The 25,511-nt window shown below is 32.2% G+C and overlaps 1 protein-coding gene across 1 annotated transcript in view; it reads left to right on the plus strand.

The window, feature by feature from the left end:
- Window positions 1-22,964, plus strand: part of LOC114333982 (uncharacterized) — a 231,404-nt gene extending 208,440 nt beyond the window's left edge. Inside the window, exon 5 of the mRNA XM_050648432.1 lies at window positions 22,761-22,964. Coding sequence (XP_050504389.1) covers window positions 22,761-22,878 — 118 coding nt within the window. The 3' untranslated portion in view covers window positions 22,879-22,964. The remainder of the gene's footprint in view (window positions 1-22,760) is intronic.
- Window positions 22,965-25,511: the final 2,547 nt, after the last annotated feature.

Consider the following 25,511-nt stretch of genomic DNA (forward strand, 5'->3'; position numbering starts at 1 on the left):
ATATGACATTTCAATGAACTCTCTTTTAGATTTGTTGTTCTCACGGTGGAGAATTGTAGTGTTATTATAGTCCATGAGATGACCAGTGGAATGTACATGTTTGGCTAAAGCACAACGGTCTGGGTGAAGTCGAGAATCACTTTTGTGTAGTGTGATACGTGATTTCAATAATTGAGAGGTTTGGCCGATGTAAGAATTGTTGCAAGAAAGGCATGGAATGTTGTAGACAATGTTACTAAGCATATCTCTAGGTGTCTTATCTTTGATCTTAGAATAAAGATTATTAATTGTTAGGGCTGATCTACAAGCCACATTAAGTTTAATATTGTTATTGTTATTACCAAAGCTATTTTCAACACTTTTCAGAATCCTTGTTAACCCCGGAGTGATATCACTGAAGTATGGTAATGAAAAATATTTGTTTATAGGAGTATCAGAGACTGGGTTCCCACTTAAGACATCAGGATCAGCATTGTTAGTCGCGAAGGAAGGTGAAGTACCCTCGTTTTGGACAGTGTTAAACAAAATCTTATTTACTAGTGGTGTTGGTTAGGCATTTGAAATGAAAAGTTTCTGTAGCATTTGTAGGTTTTTTGTATGAAAAGAAGGATCTGATAGTTTTATTACTCTATTTTTCATCTGTTTGACTAAATTGACTTTGGTAGAATTATTATGGTAAGAGTGGTAGTTAAGGTATCTACCAGAATGGGTCGGTTTTTGATACCAATCTATTTTAATGTTGTTATTTTCCCTGATCATCCTTATGTCGAGAAAGGGGACGGACCAATTACCATCTTCCCTCTCTATAGTGAACTGGATGTAGGGGTCATAACTATTGAAGGTGTTTAATAGTTCATCTACCTTGTCATTGGGTATATCCAAGATGATATCATCAACATATTTTTTAATGAATGGAATTTGAAAGGATAATAAAGGAATGACAGAGTCTAACACATAATCCATAACGTAAGTTGCAATTATAGGAGAAATCTTTGCTCCCATAGGGGTACCGAAAGTTTGTTGATAGAATTTTCCATTAAATGAGAAGTAGGTGTTATTAAAGAGAAATTCGACGATGCTGATGAATCTGTCACAAGACATGGAACAACAACCTCTAATACGGTCCCAATTGACCTCTATTGATGTCAAACAAATTCCTAGATGTACGTTGCTGAATAAGGATACAACGTCAAGGCTAACGAGGACATAATTTGATGGTAGTATGTAACCATTATATTTATTTACCATCTCAAAAGAATCTTTAATGTAATACTGAATTTCATAATCATACGCATTAGTAAGGATGTCTGTAACAAAGGCCGATATATTTTCAGTGGGAGTTACAATGGAAGCTACTATGGGACGAACCGATAGTGTTGGTTTGTGGATTTTTGGCAAAGCATAAAACTTTGCAATGTTCCCATTATAAGTTGTTAATTTTTTCCTAGTGTTACGGTCTATCTCATTGGAAGAAGCTAAGGATGCTATTAATGTATTGCATTTCCTTTGTAGAGAAGAAGAGGGATTGGATGTAAGTGACGTGTAAGATCTATCGTTTTCAATGAGAGAAGAACAAAGTTGTAAGTAGTGAGTTCTTTCCAAGATGACCGTAACATTGCCTTTGTCTGCTTTTGTCACCAAAAGCTCAGGATTGGATTTAAGAAATTTTCTAGTTTTAGCATATAAGTTATGAAAAAAAGTATTAGATGGTTTAGAAGTATTCAAAATGTGATTAGTGATAATGTTGGTGGTTCTTGACCGGATTAAGTTTTGCTCTAATTCAGATGGCAATGATGAAATTATGTATTCCAAATCTGCTAACAGTGTTTTTACTTGATAATCTTTTCCTAACTTTGGTTCGATGCTAAATTTATTTCCTAATGCCAAGAAACCTAGAACATCATCAGGAATAATTGAGGTAGATAAATTTTTTATCCATTTTGGATCAGTTTTAAGAACAGATTTGCAACAGGACTGATATAGTGAGTCAATTTTTTTGATATTGTCAGATTTAATTGAAAAAAATATTTTATTATATCTAATAGATTGAATATGTGAAAATTGCAGCCAATCATATTCTGAGGTTGATCTAATGATTTCTGTTTTTTGTTCAGTAAGTGACTTTTCTAACTGTTTGAGAACTCTATGATTGGTTGCAATCTCAACATTTAAAAGTTTGCTATCTAACCTGATAAGTTGTTGGCATCCCTGCAATTGAAAGAAACCATTTCTGTGTATATAGTTTTGAACAGAGGAGGTGGCATGAACAATGTGTTTTGGTGTTATACCTTTAGAACGACATGATAATAAAAAAAGTCTCCGATTCCTTTCTTTAGCTAGTCTGATATTAGTTTTCTGGTAATCCTTGAGCAACCTCAACGCCTCAGTACCATAATTAACCCGTATGTTGTTATAGAACCCCATGTTCCTCTAAAAAAAAGAAATTTAATCTTTGCAGATAAGTTAAATAGTAAACTCTTAAATATTGGGGAAACCTGCAAGAAAGACTCTAATGAGTATCAATTGTTTCGCCGAACGTTTTCGCCAAAGAGAATTAATTTGGCTTCTTCAGGGCTGAAAGAGAAGAAATTATAATTAGCTACCATATATTACCTATTAAAAAACACTGGAGATCTTACCGTAACTTAGAATTGTAGAGTTAGGATGTTATAAAAAACTTAGCTAGTAACAACATAGTGGTTTTTTTTTTGTTACTGTTAGAAAAAAGTTACTGTTAAAAATGTATGGTAGCTGTGAACCTGAAAATGCTATGATTGGCTGCAATTTTCACATATTCAATCTATTAGATATAATAAAATATTTTTTTCAATTAAATCTGACAATATCAAAAAAATTGACTCACTATATCAGTCCTGTTGCAAATCTGTTCTTAAAACTGATCCAAAATGGATAAAAAATTTATCTACCTCAATTATTCCTGATGATGTTCTAGGTTTCTTGGCATTAGGAAATAAATTTAGCATCGAACCAAAGTTAGGAAAAGATTATCAAGTAAAAACACTGTTAGCAGATTTGGAATACATAATTTCATCATTGCCATCTGAATTAGAGCAAAACTTAATCCGGTCAAGAACCACCAACATTATCACTAATCACATTTTGAATACTTCTAAACCATCTAATACTTTTTTTCATAACTTATATGCTAAAACTAGAAAATTTCTTAAATCCAATCCTGAGCTTTTGGTGACAAAAGCAGACAAAGGCAATGTTACGGTCATCTTGGAAAGAACTCACTACTTACAACTTTGTTCTTCTCACATTGAAAACGATAGATCTTACACGTCACTTACATCCAATCCCTCTTCTTCTCTACAAAGGAAATGCAATACATTAATAGCATCCTTAGCTTCTTCCAATGAGATAGACCGTAACACTAGGAAAAAATTAACAACTTATAATGGGAACATTGCAAAGTTTTATGCTTTGCCAAAAATCCACAAACCAACACTATCGGTTCGTCCCATAGTAGCTTCCATTGGAACTCCCACTGAAAATATATCGGCCTTTGTTACAGACATCCTTACTAATGCGTATGATTATGAAATTCAGTATTACATTAAAGATTCTTTTGAGATGGTAAATAAATATAATGGTTACATACTACCATCAAATTATGTCCTCGTTAGCCTTGACGTTGTATCCTTATTCAGCAACGTACATCTAGGAATTTGTTTGACATCAATAGAGGTCAATTGGGACCGTATTAGAGGTTGTTGTTCCATGTCTTGTGACAGATTCATCAGCATCGTCGAATTTCTCTTTAATAACACCTACTTCTCATTTAATGGAAAATTCTATCAACAAACTTTCGGTACCCCTATGGGAGCAAAGATTTCTCCTATAATTGCAACTTACGTTATGGATTATGTGTTAGACTCTGTCATTCCTTTATTATCCTTTCAAATTCCATTCATTAAAAAATATGTTGATGATATCATCTTGGCTATACCCAATGACAAGGTAGATGAACTATTAAACACCTTCAATAGTTATGACCCCTACATCCAGTTCACTATAGAGAGGGAAGATGGTAATTGGTCCGTCCCCTTTCTCGACATAAGGATGATCAGGGAAAATAACAACATTAAAATAGATTGGTTTCAAAAACCGACCCATTCTGGTAGATACCTTAACTACCACTCTTACCATAATAATTCTACCAAAGTCAATTTAGTCAAACAGATGAAAAATAGAGTAATAAAACTATCAGATCCTTCTTTTCATACAAAAAACCTACAAATCCTACAGAAACTTTTCATTTCAAATGCCTATCCAACACCACTAGTAAATAAGATTTTGTTTAACATTGTCCAAAACGAGGGTACTTCACCTTCCTTCGCGACTAACAATGCTGATCCTGATGTCTTAAGTGGGAACCCAGTCTCTGATACTCCTATAAACAAATATTTTTCATTACCATACTTCAGTGATATCACTCCGGGGTTAACAAGGATTCTGAAAAGTGTTGAAAATAGCTTTGGTAATAACAATAACAATATTAAACTTAATGTGGCTTGTAGATCAGCCCTAACAATTAATAATCTTTATTCTAAGATCAAAGATAAGACACCTAGAGATATGCTTAGTAACATTGTCTACAACATTCCATGCCTCTCTTGCAACAATTCTTACATCGGCCAAACCTCTCAATTATTGAAATCACGTATCACACTACACAAAAGTGATTCTCGACTTCACCCAGACCGTTGTGCTTTAGCCAAACATGTACATTCCACTGGTCATCTCATGGACTATAATAACACTACAATTCTCCACCGTGAGAACAATAAATCTAAAAGAGAGTTCATTGAAATGTCATATATTTTCCTTAACGATTTTTCCATCAATGTTAAGAGTGACATTAAGAATCTAAGCAATATATACCACTTCTTACTTAAATCCGATACCAAGAAAAATGTAACATCACAGAGAACCAACTTGACTGATTTATCCATTAATAACTAACCTACTTAAATAATAAATTTCATTAATTTTTAAAAAAAGATAACATTCCCTTGCTTTTCTTATATACATCTCAATAAGATATTAGAATAACATCACATGAACAATATAATATATAAAACAATTTTTTAATAAGAAAAATCTAAATAATAATATTACCCTAAACTGGTAATTAATTTCATCTTGTTACACCAATGAACCTTAACGACATTATAAAGAATCATAAGAACTACTTTGACATGTCAGCGCATGCGTTCTGGCAAAACAGAACCTCACATGTGAACTTTTTAACAATCAAAAATTTAGTTATTGCCGACAACTCAAAGAATTAATTCCTTCAAAATGTAGTTGCATTGGGTTTTTTCGGTTACCCTTGGGTACACTTTTGCGTCTCAAGTTCACAGCTACCATACATTTTTAACAGTAACTTTTTTCTAACAGTAACAAAAAAAAAACCACTATGTTGTTACTAGCTAAGTTTTTTATAACATCCTAACTCTACAATTCTAAGTTACGGTAAGATCTCCAGTGTTTTTTAATAGGTAATATATGGTAGCTAATTATAATTTCTTCTCTTTCAGCCCTGAAGAAGCCAAATTAATTCTCTTTGGCGAAAACGTTCGGCGAAACAATTGATACTCATTAGAGTCTTTCTTGCAGGTTTCCCCAATATTTAAGAGTTTACTATTTAACTTATCTGCAAAGATTAAATTTCTTTTTTTTAGAGGAACATGGGGTTCTATAACAACATACGGGTTAATTATGGTACTGAGGCGTTGAGGTTGCTCAAGGATTACCAGAAAACTAATATCAGACTAGCTAAAGAAAGGAATCGGAGACTTTTTTTATTATCATGTCGTTCTAAAGGTATAACACCAAAACACATTGTTCATGCCACCTCCTCTGTTCAAAACTATATACACAGAAATGGTTTTTTTCAATTGCAGGGATGCCAACAACTTATCAGGTTAGATAGCAAACTTTTAAATGTTGAGATTGCAACCAATCATAGAGTTCTCAAACAGTTAGAAAAGTCACTTACTGAACAAAAAACAGAAATCATTAGATCAACCTCAGAATATGATTGGCTGCAATTTTCACATATTCAATCTATTAGATATAATAAAATATTTTTTTCAATTAAATCTGACAATATCAAGAAAATTGACTCACTATATCAGTCCTGTTGCAAATCTGTTCTTAAAACTGATCCAAAATGGATAAAAAATTTATCTACCTCAATTATTCCTGATGATGTTCTAGGTTTCTTGGCATTAGGAAATAAATTTAGCATCGAACCAAAGTTAGGAAAAGATTATCAAGTAAAAACACTGTTAGCAGATTTGGAATACATAATTTCATCATTGCCATCTGAATTAGAGCAAAACTTAATCCGGTCAAGAACCACCAACATTATCACTAATCACATTTTGAATACTTCTAAATCATCTAATACTTTTTTTCATAACTTATATGCTAAAACTAGAAAATTTCTTAAATCCAATCCTGAGCTTTTGGTGACAAAAGCAGACAAAGGCAATGTTACGGTCATCTTGGAAAGAACTCACTACTTACAACTTTGTTCTTCTCTCATTGAAAACGATAGATCTTACACGTCACTTACATCCAATCCCTCTTCTTCTCTACAAAGGAAATGCAATACATTAATAGCATCCTTAGCTTCTTCCAATGAGATAGACCGTAACACTAGGAAAAAATTAACAACTTATAATGGGAACATTGCAAAGTTTTATGCTTTGCCAAAAATCCACAAACCAACACTATCGGTTCGTCCCATAGTAGCTTCCATTGGAACTCCCACTGAAAATATATCGGCCTTTGTTACAGACATCCTTACTAATGCGTATGATTATGAAATTCAGTATTACATTAAAGATTCTTTTGAGATGGTAAATAAATATAATGGTTACATACTACCATCAAATTATGTCCTCGTTAGCCTTGACGTTGTATCCTTATTCAGCAACGTACATCTAGGAATTTGTTTGACATCAATAGAGGTCAATTGGGACCGTATTAGAGGTTGTTGTTCCATGTCTTGTGACAGATTCATCAGCATCGTCGAATTTCTCTTTAATAACACCTACTTCTCATTTAATGGAAAATTCTATCAACAAACTTTCGGTACCCCTATGGGAGCAAAGATTTCTCCTATAATTGCAACTTACGTTATGGATTATGTGTTAGACTCTGTCATTCCTTTATTATCCTTTCAAATTCCATTCATTAAAAAATATGTTGATGATATCATCTTGGCTATACCCAATGACAAGGTAGATGAACTATTAAACACCTTCAATAGTTATGACCCCTACATCCAGTTCACTATAGAGAGGGAAGATGGTAATTGGTCCGTCCCCTTTCTCGACATAAGGATGATCAGGGAAAATAACAACATTAAAATAGATTGGTATCAAAAACCGACCCATTCTGGTAGATACCTTAACTACCACTCTTACCATAATAATTCTACCAAAGTCAATTTAGTCAAACAGATGAAAAATAGAGTAATAAAACTATCAGATCCTTCTTTTCATACAAAAAACCTACAAATCCTACAGAAACTTTTCATTTCAAATGCCTATCCAACACCACTAGTAAATAAGATTTTGCTTAACACTGTCCAAAACGAGGGTACTTCACCTTCCTTCGCGACTAACAATGCTGATCCTGATGTCTTAAGTGGGAACCCAGTCTCTGATACTCCTATAAACAAATATTTTTCATTACCATACTTCAGTGATATCACTCCGGGGTTAACAAGGATTCTGAAAAGTGTTGAAAATAGCTTTGGTAATAACAATAACAATATTAAACTTAATGTGGCTTGTAGATCAGCCCTAACAATTAATAATCTTTATTCTAAGATCAAAGATAAGACACCTAGAGATATGCTTAGTAACATTGTCTACAATATTCCATGCCTCTCTTGCAACAATTCTTACATCGGCCAAACCTCTCAATTATTGAAATCACGTATCACACTACACAAAAGTGATTCTCGACTTCACCCAGACCGTTGTGCTTTAGCCAAACATGTACATTCCACTGGTCATCTCATGGACTATAATAACACTACAATTCTCCACCGTGAGAACAATAAATCTAAAAGAGAGTTCATTGAAATGTCATATATTTTCCTTAACGATTTTTCCATCAATGTTAAGAGTGACATTAAGAATCTAAGCAATATATACCACTTCTTACTTAAATCCGATACCAAGAAAAATGTAACATCACAGAGAACCAACTTGACTGATTTATCCATTAATAACTAACCTACTTAAATAATAAATTTCATTAATTTTTAAAAAAAGATAACATTCCCTTGCTTTTCTTATATACATCTCAATAAGATATTAGAATAACATCACATGAACAATATAATATATAAAACAATTTTTTAATAAGAAAAATCTAAATAATAATATTACCCTAAACTGGTAATTAATTTCATCTTGTTACACCAATGAACCTTAACGACATTATAAAGAATCATAAGAACTACTTTGACATGTCAGCGCATGCGTTCTGGCAAAACAGAACCTCACATGTGAACTTTTTAACAATCAAAAATTTAGTTATTGCCGACAACTCAAAGAATTAATTCCTTCAAAATGTAGTTGCATTGGGTTTTTTCGGTTACCCTTGGGTACACTTTTGCGTCTCAAGTTCACAGCTACCATACATTTTTAACAGTAACTTTTTTCTAACAGTAACAAAAAAAAAACCACTATGTTGTTACTAGCTAAGTTTTTTATAACATCCTAACTCTACAATTCTAAGTTACGGTAAGATCTCCAGTGTTTTTTAATAGGTAATATATGGTAGCTAATTATAATTTCTTCTCTTTCAGCCCTGAAGAAGCCAAATTAATTCTCTTTGGCGAAAACGTTCGGCGAAACAATTGATACTCATTAGAGTCTTTCTTGCAGGTTTCCCCAATATTTAAGAGTTTACTATTTAACTTATCTGCAAAGATTAAATTTCTTTTTTATATATATATAATATATATATATATATATATATATATATATATATATATATATATATATGGATTCCGACTTTAGGAAGCCAAAAACGCTATATCGCACCGGTCATACGAAGCCCGACACCTCCTTACGAAGCCCGGATTCGGGCTTCGTAATTATTTAATGTTATTTCCCCAAAAAACGTACTTTACACCATCTCTCGATATTTTAACCAAGCTCAGAACATGTAAATACGCTTGGGCTTCATATATATTCGGACAAATTTTAGAAATGTACCATAGGTAGCTCTGAAATCATGATTAACAATACGAAGCCCGGGCTGCTTATGCCTGGAATTATTATCAAAACATACACTCGTAGTTCATGGTATCTACCACCAGTTTGCGCTGCGAAAAAAAGTATATACTCTGTAGAAGTTCAGCAGCGTTAGGAAGCCCACATTGAGCTACCGATTATAAGAAGCCCTGAAGTTTGGCAACGTTTTTGCGTATTCCTCAAAGTACTATTAGATTGTAAACATTTTTATTATTACCTGGCAATGCACATTTTTCGTATTTTTGGGTCGTTCAACGTCATTAATCTTGTATACTAAGACTCCCGAGAACAGATTATGGTAATTCTTAGCATTACCTGTACACAGTAAGATACCGACAGAAAAAAGATTTAAAAATTGAATCGCAAAAGAATTATTTATTTTAATTGATACAATTAATACAAATTAATACTTTGTATTACTAATTTACTATTTTAGTTTGTAATAAGCCACAAAATTTGCTACCAAATAGGAAATTAATATGACAAATTAAATTATTGTTTTTTTTTATTTAAAAAAGGTTAATGCCTCGACAACTAATGGCCATTGGCATGGTAGGTACGGTAATTTTTAACAGTTAGGTACCTAGTGTAATGTGTAGTGTGTGTGTGTGTGTGTTGAGTAAGTGTCTTGTTACTTTGCAAAGTTGACGTTATTGTCTTTGAAAAGAGACGCTAACTGTATCCGAACGTCTGCGGTCCCTCCGGTGAGTACCGATCCCACAAGGACAGAAACTATTTTCATTTATTAATTTATAATAAATGAAACATTTCTGACCCTGGTTAGATTCGAACTCACAACCATTTGGATTTTTCGATCCAAAGGTAGGCGCTCTTACCACTTATTCAAGGACGGGGTTAAAGTTATTATTATTAAATATTACTTTATAAAATTAAAAATAGTCATTCTTATGAATTATGCGTATTATTCTGATTCTGATACGATGAACACTTGTTTAATGGGTCTGAGCCACACAATTGAGGGTTAGGCCACTGTTTCATTCGTATTTTTAGTATTTGTCAAGGCAGCAATACATTATGTAGTGCCATCTTGCCAAATATAGAGCTAGATTGTGTAGACCACTGTTGAACCATATATCCAATTTTTCTGCTTTTATTGATGTATTAATCTAAAAATGCTCAATTTGTGGACTGAGCCACTGTTGCTCTGAGCGCCTCATTTAATACAAATACAAAATATTTAATACAAATGCATATAGATTTTCCCTTCGGAAAAAATAAAACAATATAGATGTTTTTTAATTTCATTAAGGGGATGGGTACGTAGTTTCTGCTGAAATGCTACTCAAATGGAATTCATTTTTTTTTCGAATTCTGAGAAAACTAATAAGTATTTTTGAAAATTTTAAACTCAGAATAAGAGATTACGTTATTAGCGAGGGCCGAAAGTCCCTGAGAACTTCTATAATGTTTATTTTAATAAGTTACAGGGTAATAAAATAATAAAAGTAATAAAACTAAAAGAAAATTTAGTGTGACTTTTAACTTCAAAATATCTCATTCAAAATAAACTTTTTATTTATTGTAAGAGACTTTCGGCCCTCGGTAATAATTTAGTCTTTCATTTTGCGTTTAAATTTTTTAAAAATATTTATTGTTTTTTTTTTCAGGATTTGAAAAAAAATGAACACAATGTCCGTGGTAATATTTTCCAAATCTTTGTCAGTAGTTAATAGAATATTGCCAGCATATTGTCAGTCAGACAGTGACAATTTTAAAAATTTGACCTGGCATTGGGAATATTTTCAGTTGTTGATTAAATAATATTGATAATGTGTTTGATAAATAATTGATTTAAGACGTGAACTTAATAAAAAGTTATTTATTGTTTATTATTTATGGAAGATCCAAAGCAGAGAATACACCAGGATATATTCAGTGATCCAAGTATTGTGTTGTTACAGATGTTCAAAATTGTAAGCGTTTCATAGTAACAATATATTATTAAAAAATCACTTTATCACTTATATACATAGGTAGTGAAAAAATTATCAGTAGTAATTGCACAAAAGCTCTGAAATTATCGAATTTTTCCCGAGTGACACTTTGACAGTATTAATTTCACGACCCGAAAGGGAGTGAAATTACATCAAGTGGCACGAGGGAAACAATTCGATAATAATTTCAGAGATCGAGCTGCAATTTGCTGCGATTATTTCATGAATAAAACTGTTTAAAACCAAAATGATATTTTAATTTATTTATGTAAGTACAAATTAGTACAATTAAACACACAGTTGTTATAAATATTTGACGATTGAAAGTCATCACTTTTATAAGTTTTAAAAGAGTAATTGTCATTAATGTCACTGAATGTATTTTTTCACAGCAACGAAGGGCATGTGACGTAATATACTTGACGATGAGATATTATCAAAAATGATCAATTTAATTTGTATTTCTGTAGCTTTCTATTGGTCGGAAATATGAAATAATCATATTAATTAACTGAATTAACAATTAAGGCAATTAATTATACTAGTAAAAGTTATCCAAGAACATTAAAAAGCCATCTTTACAGTTAATGATGAAATTGTCAAGTAAAGTTTACATATCCATACCAGTGACAATTTTACTACACGTAATTTGCCGTTTAAAGACAGAAAAAGTAGGGTAGCCATAAAATATTTGCGAATTATGTACCGATGGGCCTAAGAAATGTTTAATAAACAACATATTAAAAAGTTCTACTCTAGAAGTGGGCACTTAATTTTTTATTAAACAAATGAACTGCGAAATTAGATGTTTCTTTAAATAACCCCGAAAATATAAATTTTAGAAAAAAATTGACTTGACTATTGAAAAATTCAGACTATTGAAAAAAAACTAAATATAAGATTAAAATTTTTATAAAATTAAATCTGTAGCTTCTATATTTTTTTATTTATAACGCTTCACGCTATAACGCTATAAGTCACCCTTCTCACAAACATTGGCGCACTGTAAACTAGCGAAGTGCACGGCTGAGTTATTTCAGTGTATTTCTCTAATTAATGGATCAAATAAAATTTTACAAATTGGACAAGAAAGAAGGAAATTAAGAGAAGGAACAAGAAAGGATAGCTTAATTGGAAAGAAGAACAATTAAGCTATCTTATGGTTATAATAAAGAGAAATAAAATGTGTGGGCATAAGTACGGTGTGGGCTGAATTTTGTTTAAACATTATTTAAAAATGTGTAACTAATAAAATTTTTCTTATAAAGCTCTCAAATTTGCACAACTTACCTTTCAAACATCTTACTAAACAATGTTTCATTCAAAAAAATGCCAAAAATTTAATTCAAATGATATGACGCAAAAATGCAATTTTTGAAAACTTTTACGTAAGTTTTAAGTAAAAACGTAGTTTACAGAATTACCAGCACTTTAAAACGGTATTACTCAAGTTTGAAAAGATTTTTTACAATTTTATAGGTGTTTTTTAAAGCATTTGATGTATTTTTTAAAATTTACTCAATAATTTTATTTTAGAAATGAAACTATGAAACTATGAATGAAACTATTCCTTTTTGACAAAAATTAAGAAAGATAACAAAAATGTACCTAATACAAAAACCGAAAATTACCAACTAAAAAATTGTTTATAAAAAGTGATCAAAAATGTTTTCTCTAAAACTTACCTAAAATAAATTTAATAATAAGCTTGAACAATAATACATTTTCAACAAAAAAATATTTTTAGCTCTTAAACATTATGTCTGCGTAACTTCGAACCTATTAATAACTTTTTTATTACCAGTTTTACGAAAAAAGTTATTCTTTATAAAATACTCTGCATCGTATATGATCTCAGATGCAACCATCCAATATCAAATTTTATTAATTTTACATACGAGGTTTTACATACGATTTTACATTTTGACATACGAGGTATGTAAAAAAATATGAATTTAACTCAAGAGTAAAGTACCTTTAGATTTCACAATATCGAAAATTGTTATTAAAAAAAGTTGTTTGGAATTACAAAATATGTTTCACTGTTCAATTACATTCTTCTAAATGAGATATTGTGAACTATAAAGGTACGGTATGTTTAACAGTAAATGGTCGAGTTTAATTAGTTACCACTATAAACATCCTGGAATAACCGATAATAGTATAAAAGGTCCGGTTTCAGGTAAAATTTAAATATGTTTTCTGGTACAATTTCTTTGCTTTATTATGGGATTACCGTCTAGTCAGTGTTAATTGCCAAAAGACCAACTCTGTCTACCTCGGTTGCTTATCGCTCCGGGTGGGTCTTAACAATGGGCCAGGTCAGATAAATTTAATAATATTTACGACCGCACTAATTGAACTCAACCATTTACTGTTGAACAAACCATACTGAACTGTTAAGCAAAAGTCATATTTTTTACATACCTCGTATAAAATTGAAAAAGTTTGATATCTGATGGTTGTTTTTTGGACTTTAGACCAGAATAGAGTATTTTATGGAGAATAACTTTTTTTCGTAAAATTAATAATAAAATAGTTGAAATAATTGAAATAAAATAATGATGATGGGTATCCTTAATTTGAGAAAACATTGAATTTTTTTTTCAATTATAATGATGTAATTATAATAAAACATGGTTTTTAATTCCCAACAACTTTTTATAATACCCATATTTTGATATTCTGGAATATAAAGGTACTTTACTCTTTAACAAAATTCGTATTTTTGACATACCTGGTATAAATTTGATAAAACTTGATATCTGATGATTGGGTTTTAGATTTTAGACTATGCAGAGCAATTTATGAAGAATAAACTTTTTTTCGTAAAATTTGTAATAAAAATGTTTCAAATATGGTTCCTTGCTACGCAGACATAGTGTAGAAGAGCTTCTTTATAAGCATTTATTTAATTTAACATGATTGTTTGGAATTAAGAACTATATTCTGATATGCAATTTCATCCTTCTAATGGAAAAAAAAATTGAAAATTTTTCTAATCAACATTATTTTTAGTTGTTTATTTAAATTATGATACATATAGCTATTTGTATAACAAGGGAGGAATGTGCTACTTTTCCTCCCGAGAATGAAGTTTACTGCCCGACGCGTAGCGGAGGGCAGTAATCATTCAAGGGAGGAAAAGGCACTTTACTCCCATGTTATACATACGGTTTTTCCACCTTCCTCAAATAACAAGTCATTTTTTCATTTTTACTTAATTTATTTATGTAACTAACCAACAAAATTTATTAGAACTAAAACTAATAAGTACGTACAATATAACTGTCAACTGTCAAATATAAGTCAAAATAAAAATGTAAACATTTTTAAATCAAAATAACAATTTACAGTTTTTTACCATTCTGTGAAATACAGAGTGTTATATAAATAAACGTTAAAATGTATACAAACTTACGTAATAGAAAATAGATATTGTACAGGGCGTCAATAAGTTATATTTTTATGAATGAAATACCATGATGTCACTTTTACTTTTCCTCCCTAGGGAGGAAAAGTACAACTTTGCTCCCTACAATCAGGTCCGGAAAAGTATACTTTCGGTAGAGGTAGGTGGAAAACTCTTTATTCATTTTACGAAAAACAGTTATTCTTTATAAAATGTTCTACAGGGTGTAAAACCTAAAATACAACCGTCTAATATCAAATTTTGTCAATTTTATACGAGGTATATAAAAAAAATATGAATTTGCTCAAGGGTACTTAAATAATATACCCTTATTTTTCACAATATTGAAAATTGTGCTTATGTAAAGTTGTTTAGAACTAAAAACCATAATTAACCCGCCAGTGGTCGCTATATGAGATTTTCTCTCACGGTTTCAGAAAATTGCACAGAATTTTTTTTTCTGGGAAATTATAAGACCTGTAGTTCCTTCTAGTCTCCTAACTATCCTCCCTCGACAATCTAATAGAATCGTCCGCTTAGATAGTGACTCAGTTGACCTAATATCTATCCAACTGTTGAGTCAGCGCGCTTCAAGTGAGACATTCTCTCATCAAGCGACCACCCGCGTTACGAACTGTACATAAAAATTAATTTTATTTTGGCACTTAAAACCTGAAATAATGTAAAAAAAATTGTAATTGTCATCAATCAATTTTTCCAGAGCATTCTTGGTATATTTGTGTGCTGTGCCGTAAATTATCAAGATACGGAGATTGATTAATATTGGTTTAATTCCGATTACTTCTTTTTATTTTATTATATTATTATCTATATTATGTTACATTCTTTTTTTCTTATTATTAGTTAATAAAAAAAGTTTAAAAACTGTTTTAAAAACTTTATTTTGTAAAAAAAGGTAAAATTTGGATATGTGAGAGAAAATCTCACGCGCGACCACTCGCGTAACAATCTACCTAGCGACCAATGCCGGGTCGCTAGGTTGGGAATCTATCTTTGGTTGGGAAATAAGCCACAATTAAATTGAAGAAATAATTTTATTCGCGTTTCGACGCCCAAATCGGATGTCGTTGTCAAAATATAAAATATTACTAATATTTACTCGGTAATATTTTGTATTTTGACAAGGACATCCGATTTGGGCGTCGAAACGTTAGTAAAATTATTTTTCAATTTAATTGTGGCTTATTTCCCAATCAAAATAATTAAAAAATGCCACAAGAAAATAGCTTCAGAACAACACTAAAAACCATCTTCCAATATTCCATCCTTCTCATTGAAATATTCTGAACTATAAAGGTACTTCATTCTTGATCGAAATTTATCTTTTTTGACATACCTCGTATAAAATTAATCAAAATTGATATAAGATGGTTGTATTTAAGGTCTTTGGCCATGCAGAACTTTTTACAAAGGATAACTTTTTTTCGTATAATTAATAATAGACCAGTAAGGATCTGTTTTTAGATGGATGTGAGAGGTGGCATTCAGATTTTTGCGATTAAAGTTAGGTGATAACTTCGTTAATAATAATTGATTAATGCTCCGTCTCAAATATGCCCGGAACATTAATAAAAAAAATTAAATATTTAAAAATTTCAAAAAATTTCGTTTTTTTTTCTATTTTTCTTGCTTATAACTTTAAAACGATTCATTTTGGAACAAAGTCGTATAGGAATAAAACAAAGGTAATTAAATTTTCTATCAGATGCGATTGGTTTAAAAATCTCTTAATTAATCACCCTTGCTGCAAAATAGCAATAAATATAAAATAAGGGGGCAAAACAAGCCTGTTTTTATTCAATGATTTTCCATCGCTTAGGTTACACTTGGAACCTTCCTAATTCGCTTAGAAAATTTTTGTAATGTGCTAAAACCGTACACCAAATTTCATTAAAATTGACTTACTAGATTTTGAATAATAATTTTGCAATCTAAACTTTTTTTAAAAAATTAAAATTTTTTAAAATCTTGCACAACAAAAACTAGTATATACAAAGATTTGTCAATTTTTTTACATATAAAGAAGCACTTCACCTATCTAATGCACTTTACAGAATTAAAATCGGATTGTTTAAGCAGCCTCAGCAATGTTTTAAAGTTATAAACAATTTTTTGGCTTATAAACAAATTAGTCCTGTGGCCAGAAGGGGGTGCTGCGGGCTCCTTTATTTAGATGGACTTACCCAAGATTTTTATGTATTTTTTGACCCGTGGAACACGATTTTTTTGGGTAACAGTTGATCCGGATGTCAATAAAATTGTTATAAACAAAGAACTTGAGGAATTACATATCATCGATTTTTCGCAAAATAAAACATTTTTTTATATTTCTTGGGTAAGTCTAAGCAGAAAATGTTCTTACAAGTTTTTTCGTAGGGTGCATAGTTTTCGAGATAAACGCAGTGGAACTTTCAAAAAATCGTAAAAGTGCAATATTTGAACGCGAATAAATTTTGATTAAAAAATAAAATAGCAATTCTGCTGACAGCATTTGAAAGTTTAAATCAAATTATACCGGTTTTAATTATTTGCATTGCTAAAAATTAATTTTTTATTATTAAACAAAGCTATTTGTTTATAAGCCAAAAATTTTTTTATAAGTTTAAAACATTGCTGAGGCCCCTTAAATAATCCGATTTTAATTCTGTAAAGTGTATTAGATAGGTAAAGCACCTCTTTATATGTAAAAAATTAGACAACTTATAAATGGTCTACTTTTTGTTCAGAAAGATTTTAAAAAATTTTAACTTTTTTAAAAACATTTAAATTGCAAATTTATTATGCCAAATCTATTAGATCGATTTTAATGAAATATGGTAAACGGTTTAAGTATGTTACAAAGAATTTACTAAGTGGATTACTAAGGTTCTAAGTACTACCGAAGTGGTTAAAAACATTGAATAACAACAGGCATATTTTGCCCCCTTATTTTGTATTTATTGCTATATTGCAGAAAAGGTAATAAGTTAAGACATTTTTGACCAGTCGGATATCATACAAAATTCAATTATCTTTATTTTATTTCTGTACGACTTTGTTCCAAAACGAATCGTTTTAAAGTTATAAGCAAAGAAAGCAGAAAAAAATCGACGTTTTTCGAAATTTTTCAATATTTTATTTTTTTTATTAATGTTCCGGGCATATTTGAGAAGGAGCATAAGTAAATTATTATTAACGAAGTTATCACCTTACTTTATCTGCAAAAATTCGAATGCCACCTTTCACATCCAAAAATAGACGTTTTTTCACAGATCCTTACTGGTCTATAATAAAAGAGTTATCATAATTGAAATAACTGAAAATAATGTTGTATATCCATAATTAAAAAAAAATTCAACTTTTTTTTTAATTAGAAAGATGAAATGGCATATTAGAATATAGTTCTTAATTCCAAACAACTTTTCATTATAACAATTTTCAATATTTTGAATAATAAAGCTACTTTACTCTTGAGTAAAATTCATATTTTTTGACAAAATATCTCGTATACGGCTTAAAAAAAATGAACTGATGGTTCTATTTTTAATTTAGACCATGCACAACTTTTCACGTTGACGAACAGAACGTCTATAGTCGTCTAATTTCCATTGATGTAATGTGACACAACGTCTATATACGTTGAATTTTTCCCTATTCTACTTTGCAATATACATATAGTGTCACAACATTTGCTTATACATTTGACGCAGTGTCCGTCAACGTGTTAATTGGACACACTGTACAAAACAATTATTGTTATTGTTTAAACAAATAATAAACAATTAGCGGCAAAATCTGTGAGTAGAACTTTTTACTTTAACATGTATATAAACTAACAAAAAAAGTTTTAGAAAAAGATAATCTTGTTTGAATTGCTCCGAAACAATGCATCTTTTCGTTCTATCTTGACTCTTCTAAAATGCTTCGTATAGATTGCTGAATAGAATTGGGCTTCTTATAACAGGCAATATAGCGCCTTATATACACATATAAGGATCTCGTAGAACAGTCGTATTATTTAAACGTAAATTAAAACATGGCAACATCGTCGGGCTTCGTATAATGCGTAATCCATATACACTGTGAACGCGTTTATACGAGTGGGCTTCGTAAGACTGTAGGAATAAGACAGTGCTACAATCCCCTTACCCCATAAACCGCGGGCTTCCATTCATCTGCAGGTTGTAGCGGGCTTCCTATCATTTGTGAGCCATATATATATATATATATATATATATATATATATATATATATATATATATATATATATATATATGAGTTAGTTAGAAGCAACCTACCTTGCTCGTTTCGGTACGAAACCGATCTGTGCCTCTACTTTGAGGCCACGAGATGTCACCTGGTATTTATTGAAAAATACCTACGGCGTCAAACAAGCAGGAAATAATCGCAACTTTCTACTTTTTAAAAGTATGAAAATAATATGTAAAATATTATACGGGAAATAAATATTCTACCTTCGTCTGTGCTGCCATCTTGGGAACGTTTTCGCTGTCTACAGCTCATCAGCCAAGCTCTCAGAACAGACGAAGATGTAGAATATTTCCTCCGTATACCCGAGGCCGTAAGACAGCCATGCAGTCCTTATGGGACTAGCGCAATCTGAGTTAGTTAGAAGCAACCTACCTTGCTCGTTTCGGTACGAAACCGATCTGTGCCTCTACTTTGAGGCCACGAGATGTCACCTGGTATTTATTGAAAAATACCTACGGCGTCAAACAAGCAGGAAATAATCGCAACTTTCTACTTTTTAAAAGTATGAAAATAATATGTAAAATATTATACGGGAAATAAATATTCTACCTTCGTCTGTGCTGCCATCTTGGGAACGTTTTCGCTGTCTACAGCTCATCAGCCAAGCTCTCAGAACAGACGAAGATGTAGAATATTTCCTCCGTATACCCGAGGCCGTAAGACAGCCATGCAGTCCTTATGGGACTAGCGCAATCTGAGTTAGTTAGAAGCAACCTACCTTGCTCGTTTCGGTACGAAACCGATCTGTGCCTCTACTTTGAGGCCACGAGATGTCACCTGGTATTTATTGAAAAATACCTACGGCGTCAAACAAGCAGGAAATAATCGCAACTTTCTACTTTTTTAAAGTATGAAAATAATATGTAAAATATTATACGGGAAATAAATATTCTACCTTCGTCTGTGCTGCCATCTTGGGAACGTTTTCGCTGTCTACAGCTCATCAGCCAAGCTCTCAGAACAGACGAAGATGTAGAATATTTCCTCCGTATACCCGAGGCCGTAAGACAGCCATGCAGTCCTTATGGGACTAGCGCAATCTGAGTTAGTTAGAAGCAACCTACCTTGCTCGTTTCGGTACGAAACCGATCTGTGCCTCTACTTTGAGGCCACGAGATGTCACCTGGTATTTATTGAAAAATACCTACGGCGTCAAACAAGCAGGAAATAATCGCAACTTTCTACTTTTTAAAAGTATGAAAATAATATGTAAAATATTATACGGGAAATAAATATTCTACCTTCGTCTGTGCTGCCATCTTGGGAACGTTTTCGCTGTCTACAGCTCATCAGCCAAGCTCTCAGAACAGACGAAGATGTAGAATATTTCCTCCGTATACCCGAGGCCGTAAGACAGCCATGCAGTCCTTATGGGACTAGCGCAATCTGAGTTAGAAGCAACCTACCTTGCTCGTTTCGGTACGAAACCGATCTGTGCCTCTACTTTGAGGCCACGAGATGTCACCTGGTATTTATTGAAAAATACCTACGGCGTCAAACAAGCAGGAAATAATCGCAACTTTCTAAAAAGTAGAAAGTTGCGATTATTTCCTGCTTGTTTGACGCCGTAGGTATTTTTCAATAAATACCAGGTGACATCTCGTGGCCTCAAAGTAGAGGCACAGATCGGTTTCGTACCGAAACGAGCAAGGTAGGTTGCTTCTAACTAACTCAGATTGCGCTAGTCCCATAAGGACTGCATGGCTGTCTTACGGCCTCGGGTATACGGAGGAAATATTCTACATCTTCGTCTGTTCTGAGAGCTTGGCTGATGAGCTGTAGACAGCGAAAACGTTCCCAAGATGGCAGCACAGACGAAGGTAGAATATTTATTTCCCGTATAACATTTTACATATTATTTTCATACTTTTAAAAAGTAGAAAGTTGCGATTATTTCCTGCTTGTTTGACGCCGTAGGTATTTTTCAATAAATACCAGGTGACATCTCGTGGCCTCAAAGTAGAGGCACAGATCGGTTTCGTACCGAAACGAGCAAGGTAGGTTGCTTCTAACTAACTCAGATTGCGCTAGTCCCATAAGGACTGCATGGCTGTCTTACGGCCTCGGGTATACGGAGGAAATATTCTACATCTTCGTCTGTTCTGAGAGCTTGGCTGATGAGCTGTAGACAGCGAAAACGTTCCCAAGATGGCAGCACAGACGAAGGTAGAATATTTATTTCCCGTATAATATTTTACATATATATATATATATATATATATATATATATATATATATATATATATATATATATATATAGTTGCTAACTAGCCCCCCAGAAGCAAATAATGGTTGTCTCAATTCAATCTACATTATAGTATTGTGAAATTGGAGAGGCTAAACGCCGATGTTAACAGAATACCTCCGGGAACATGGTGAGACTCTAAACGAGAACCCTAACCACCATCTTGGGCCAACGAGGTCTGTTTGTTTGTTCTGAATGAACATATTTTATTTTATCCATAGGGATTTTTAAAATTTTATTAAATATACCTTTTACATAGAAGTGGTTTTACTTCATGTGAAAGTTTTTTAACTATATGGTATACAGCCAACCCAGGGAACTACCCCTTTTAGTAAACTTGTATTGTTCAGGAACGTTTGGTTTTCTAAAGCTTATTGAGGAGTTATGCATGGCCAGAAGCAATTGACTGCCATCTTCAACTATTTTCTCTATTTCGAGGTCTGGTTCTATAAACTTAAAGAATTTGAGTTGATTTTTCCACGACCAAATGTCAGAATTTGATTTTTTTTTTAGATTTGAGATGCACTTTGGATAATTAATTTTCCGCCTGTTAGAATGCAATTTTCATTTTATCTGTCATGCCAAGTGTTTAAGAATTTTCCTGAAGTTGTCCTGAGTCGAATGCAAAAGGTTTCATCACTATGTTAGGACGGGGCGTGCACGATACGTGCCATAGAATAATAGAAAGCGCACGTTCCTAGGACTTCCCGGTGTCGCCCCTTTCCGTTGTGTGATAAATTAGCCAATGCTTTTCATATCAGACGATTCTTCAACGTGACCCGTAAGATAGCTGCGTCGTCCACGTACGCTTCTTAACATAAATCAGGTTTTAGAGACGAAACAAGTTTTCAATCCTAATAGTAAATTAATAATATTGAAAAATATTAAAAATCACTAAAAGATTTTTAAATTGAAAACTTATTGGTACATTTTCATGGTAACACCTCCAAGACTTCTATAATTTGCAAGTCATATGGATGCTGCAGTGAAGACGAAAGGGAAGGAATTCTACACCTTGCAATTCACATCCCCCGTATGACTTGCAAATTATAGAAGTCTTGGAGGTGTTACCATGAAAATGTACCAATAAGTTTTCAATTTAAAAATCTTTTAGTGATTTTTAATATTTTTCAATATTATTAATTTACTATTAGGATTGAAAACTTGCTTCGTCTTTCAATTGCCAGATGGCGCTTGCCACCTATTATCATCACTTTGGTTGCGATGTGTGGGAAAACCTCTCGATGCAATTTAGTTGGAGTATGGAGAACAGTGCCTACGTTCCTTCTGATGAAGCTCCAATAAGAGCAGAAAATCGCGGTTACAGGAACTGGACTGCACTCCGCATTCTAATTAAAAAGTAAGATTGGTTTGCCTTCGCATTGCAACCGAATAAAAATGGTACACATTTTTATTTTAAATCAGGCTTTACTTTAAAAAGTTAGAGGTTTAGGAGATTTTAGTGCTTTATTTCGTCACCTATTGATTAACTTAGTGTATCACAAAAGTTTAAGAGATTTGTAGGTAAAAAAATATATATAAAAGTTTTGTTTCAATTTTAGACAAATTGAAGAAGCGGAAACATGTATTAACAAAAGCATTACTAAATACTGCCCCAAAAATGACGCAGATGCTGTTGCACCTTTGCTGCAGATAATAAAGTCAAATATTTGCAATTAAATACTGTGCTATCGATACATTATTATTGTTTATGTCGTGTAATTTAAATGTATTTTAAATAACATAAAATAAAGTGTTCCATATTATCACATTTATTTTTTTTTGTTTAGCGTAATACCTCGATAATTAATGGTCATTGGTATGGTATACTTGATTTTGCAATTAGATACCTAGTATATTGTGTAGTATGTGTTGAGAAAATGTCTTGTTACTTTGAAAAGTAGAGGCAGCATAATGATACCAATATCTAAGAAAGGAGACAAAGAAGACTCCAACAATTATAGAAGTATAAATTTACTGGACGCCGCAAGCTAATCACAAAAGTCCTAACCAACAAAATCAATAAACTAACAACTTTATCAGATGAATAACAAGGATTCTGTTTTGGAAGATTCTGAATAGACGCCGTATTTGTACTAAGACAAATTACAGAAAAGGCCATAGAGTACAATTAACCAGCATATCTGTGTTTATAGACATGACAAAAGCTTTCGATCGCATCAAAGTCGAAGACTTCTTACACTTACTGTATAGAAGAAACATACCAATCAATATTATACGAACCATCGAAAACATCTACTTCCATAATCGAATACAGGCAAAGAACAATGGAAAACTAACACAGTTTATATCAGTCAGACAAGGTGACTCGTTAAGCCCACTGCTCTTTAATATAATAATGGACGAAATTAGAGATGCATCAAGTCAAACTAGTTTGATTTTACTCAACAAACTTGACTTGACTTGAAAATCAAACTTTTTGTATAAAAAAGTTTGACTTGACTTGATTTCGATATCTTTAGGTTTGACTTGAATTCAAACATCTTCAAACAGTTTGAAAAGTTTGAATATTACGCAACGTGTTTATTTGTTCAGTGGCGGATCAACGGGGGGGAGTAATGGGGTGGGGGAGGGGTAGGGGAAATCCCCCAATCCCAACAAGGTCCAAAAAATTTTGACAAATTTCAATAAACAGAAATGTATTGACTGATATGATATTTAAACCGCAGACAGACAAATAAAACCCAATAAGCGCGCCAGTTAGGATAATAATTATTAAGAAAGCTTATAGCGTTTTATAGTATGATACAATTGATCCAAATAATGGCATAAACCAGACATCCAAAGTGAAAGTTATCATCCAACACCAAATGTTCTATATGGTCCACATAATGTTCAGAAAAAAGTCACACCATTTTGAGCGTAGGGTTTGAAGGGAAGAGGGGGGAGAAATCGGTAAATTCGTAGTTTTTTACGTTTTTCGTCAATATTTTTAAAACTATGCGATTTAGCATGAGCAACCTTTTATACAAAAATGTTCTACATTCAATTTGAAATAAAAAAGGCCCATTGCATAATCCTTCTAAAATGAACGGTTTCAAAGTTACGGAGGTAGTATAGTATAACTGGTCAAAAAAAGGCCTAACCCAAACATCCAAAGAAAGAGTCTTCCTCCAACACCAAATTGTTCTATATGGTCCACATATTGTGCAGTAAAAAGTTACACCATTTTGAACGTCCGGGTTGGAGGGGAGATTGGGGAGAAGTCGGTAAATTAGTATTTTTTTTACGTTTTTCGTCAATATTTCTAAAACTATACTTTAGCGTAAACAATGTTCTATACAAAATTGTTCTACATAAAATTTAAAACAAAAAAGGTCCTATATATAATTGTTATATAATCAACACTTCCAATTTGGGCAATTGATGATGATTTTGGGTGGTGAGGTTGACGTTTCTTCGAGGGCTTATCACTAACATGCCACTGAAATAGCAAATTTTATTTACAAAACACAATCCTGTTAAAGAAAATTTCTTTCATCAGTAATAATATTATAAATTTTCCAAAAAATATAAAAAGTATCGAAAACTTCCACTTTTCACCCTCCGTAACTCTGGAACCTCTGATTTTGTAACAAATATATGTATAGGACCTTTTTGTTTTAAATTTTATATAGAATCCTTTAGAAACCGCATAGTTTTAGAAATATTGACGAAAAACGTAAAAATCTCCGAATTTACCGATTTCTTCCCCCTCTCCCCCCAAACCCGACGCTGAAAATTGTGTGTGACTTTTTTCTTAACATTATGTGGACCATATAGAACAATTTGGTGTTGGAGGATACCTTTCACTTTGGATGTCTGGGTTTGTGACTAGTTATAAGTTATACCATACTATTAATGCATATTTATATGTACATTAATTTTAAAAAAATTTAAACCCAACATTTGTAGCCTGTCTCCGAAGACATTTAAATTGTAGATAAATGAAGGTAAAACCATATAGACCTGGATCCCGCGTACCAAAAAAAAGTTGATTAATAGCAAGCTGAAAATTTGTTAACAGATTAACGGTGTCTAGTCAGACAAACTTTCATGTATGGGAACACTGGAACAGGGAAAGTTTTAATTGTGGAACAGGTTAAAAATTTGAAACGACAGAATACGTAAACGTTCCATGTATTTTGTCGGATAGAACTTCCGATTGATTAACATCCAATTGATTTGTTACCCTTTCATTAAACTCTCATGCAAAAATCAGACTGGTGTTTATCATCAACTGGGCATTTTAATGAGTAGAACATGAAGAACATGTCAAATGACAGGAATCATGTTGGTTAGTAATAGCAGTC

This window comes from Diabrotica virgifera, chromosome 4, assembly GCF_917563875.1.
Source record: "Diabrotica virgifera virgifera chromosome 4, PGI_DIABVI_V3a".
NCBI lineage: Eukaryota > Metazoa > Arthropoda > Insecta > Coleoptera > Chrysomelidae > Diabrotica > Diabrotica virgifera.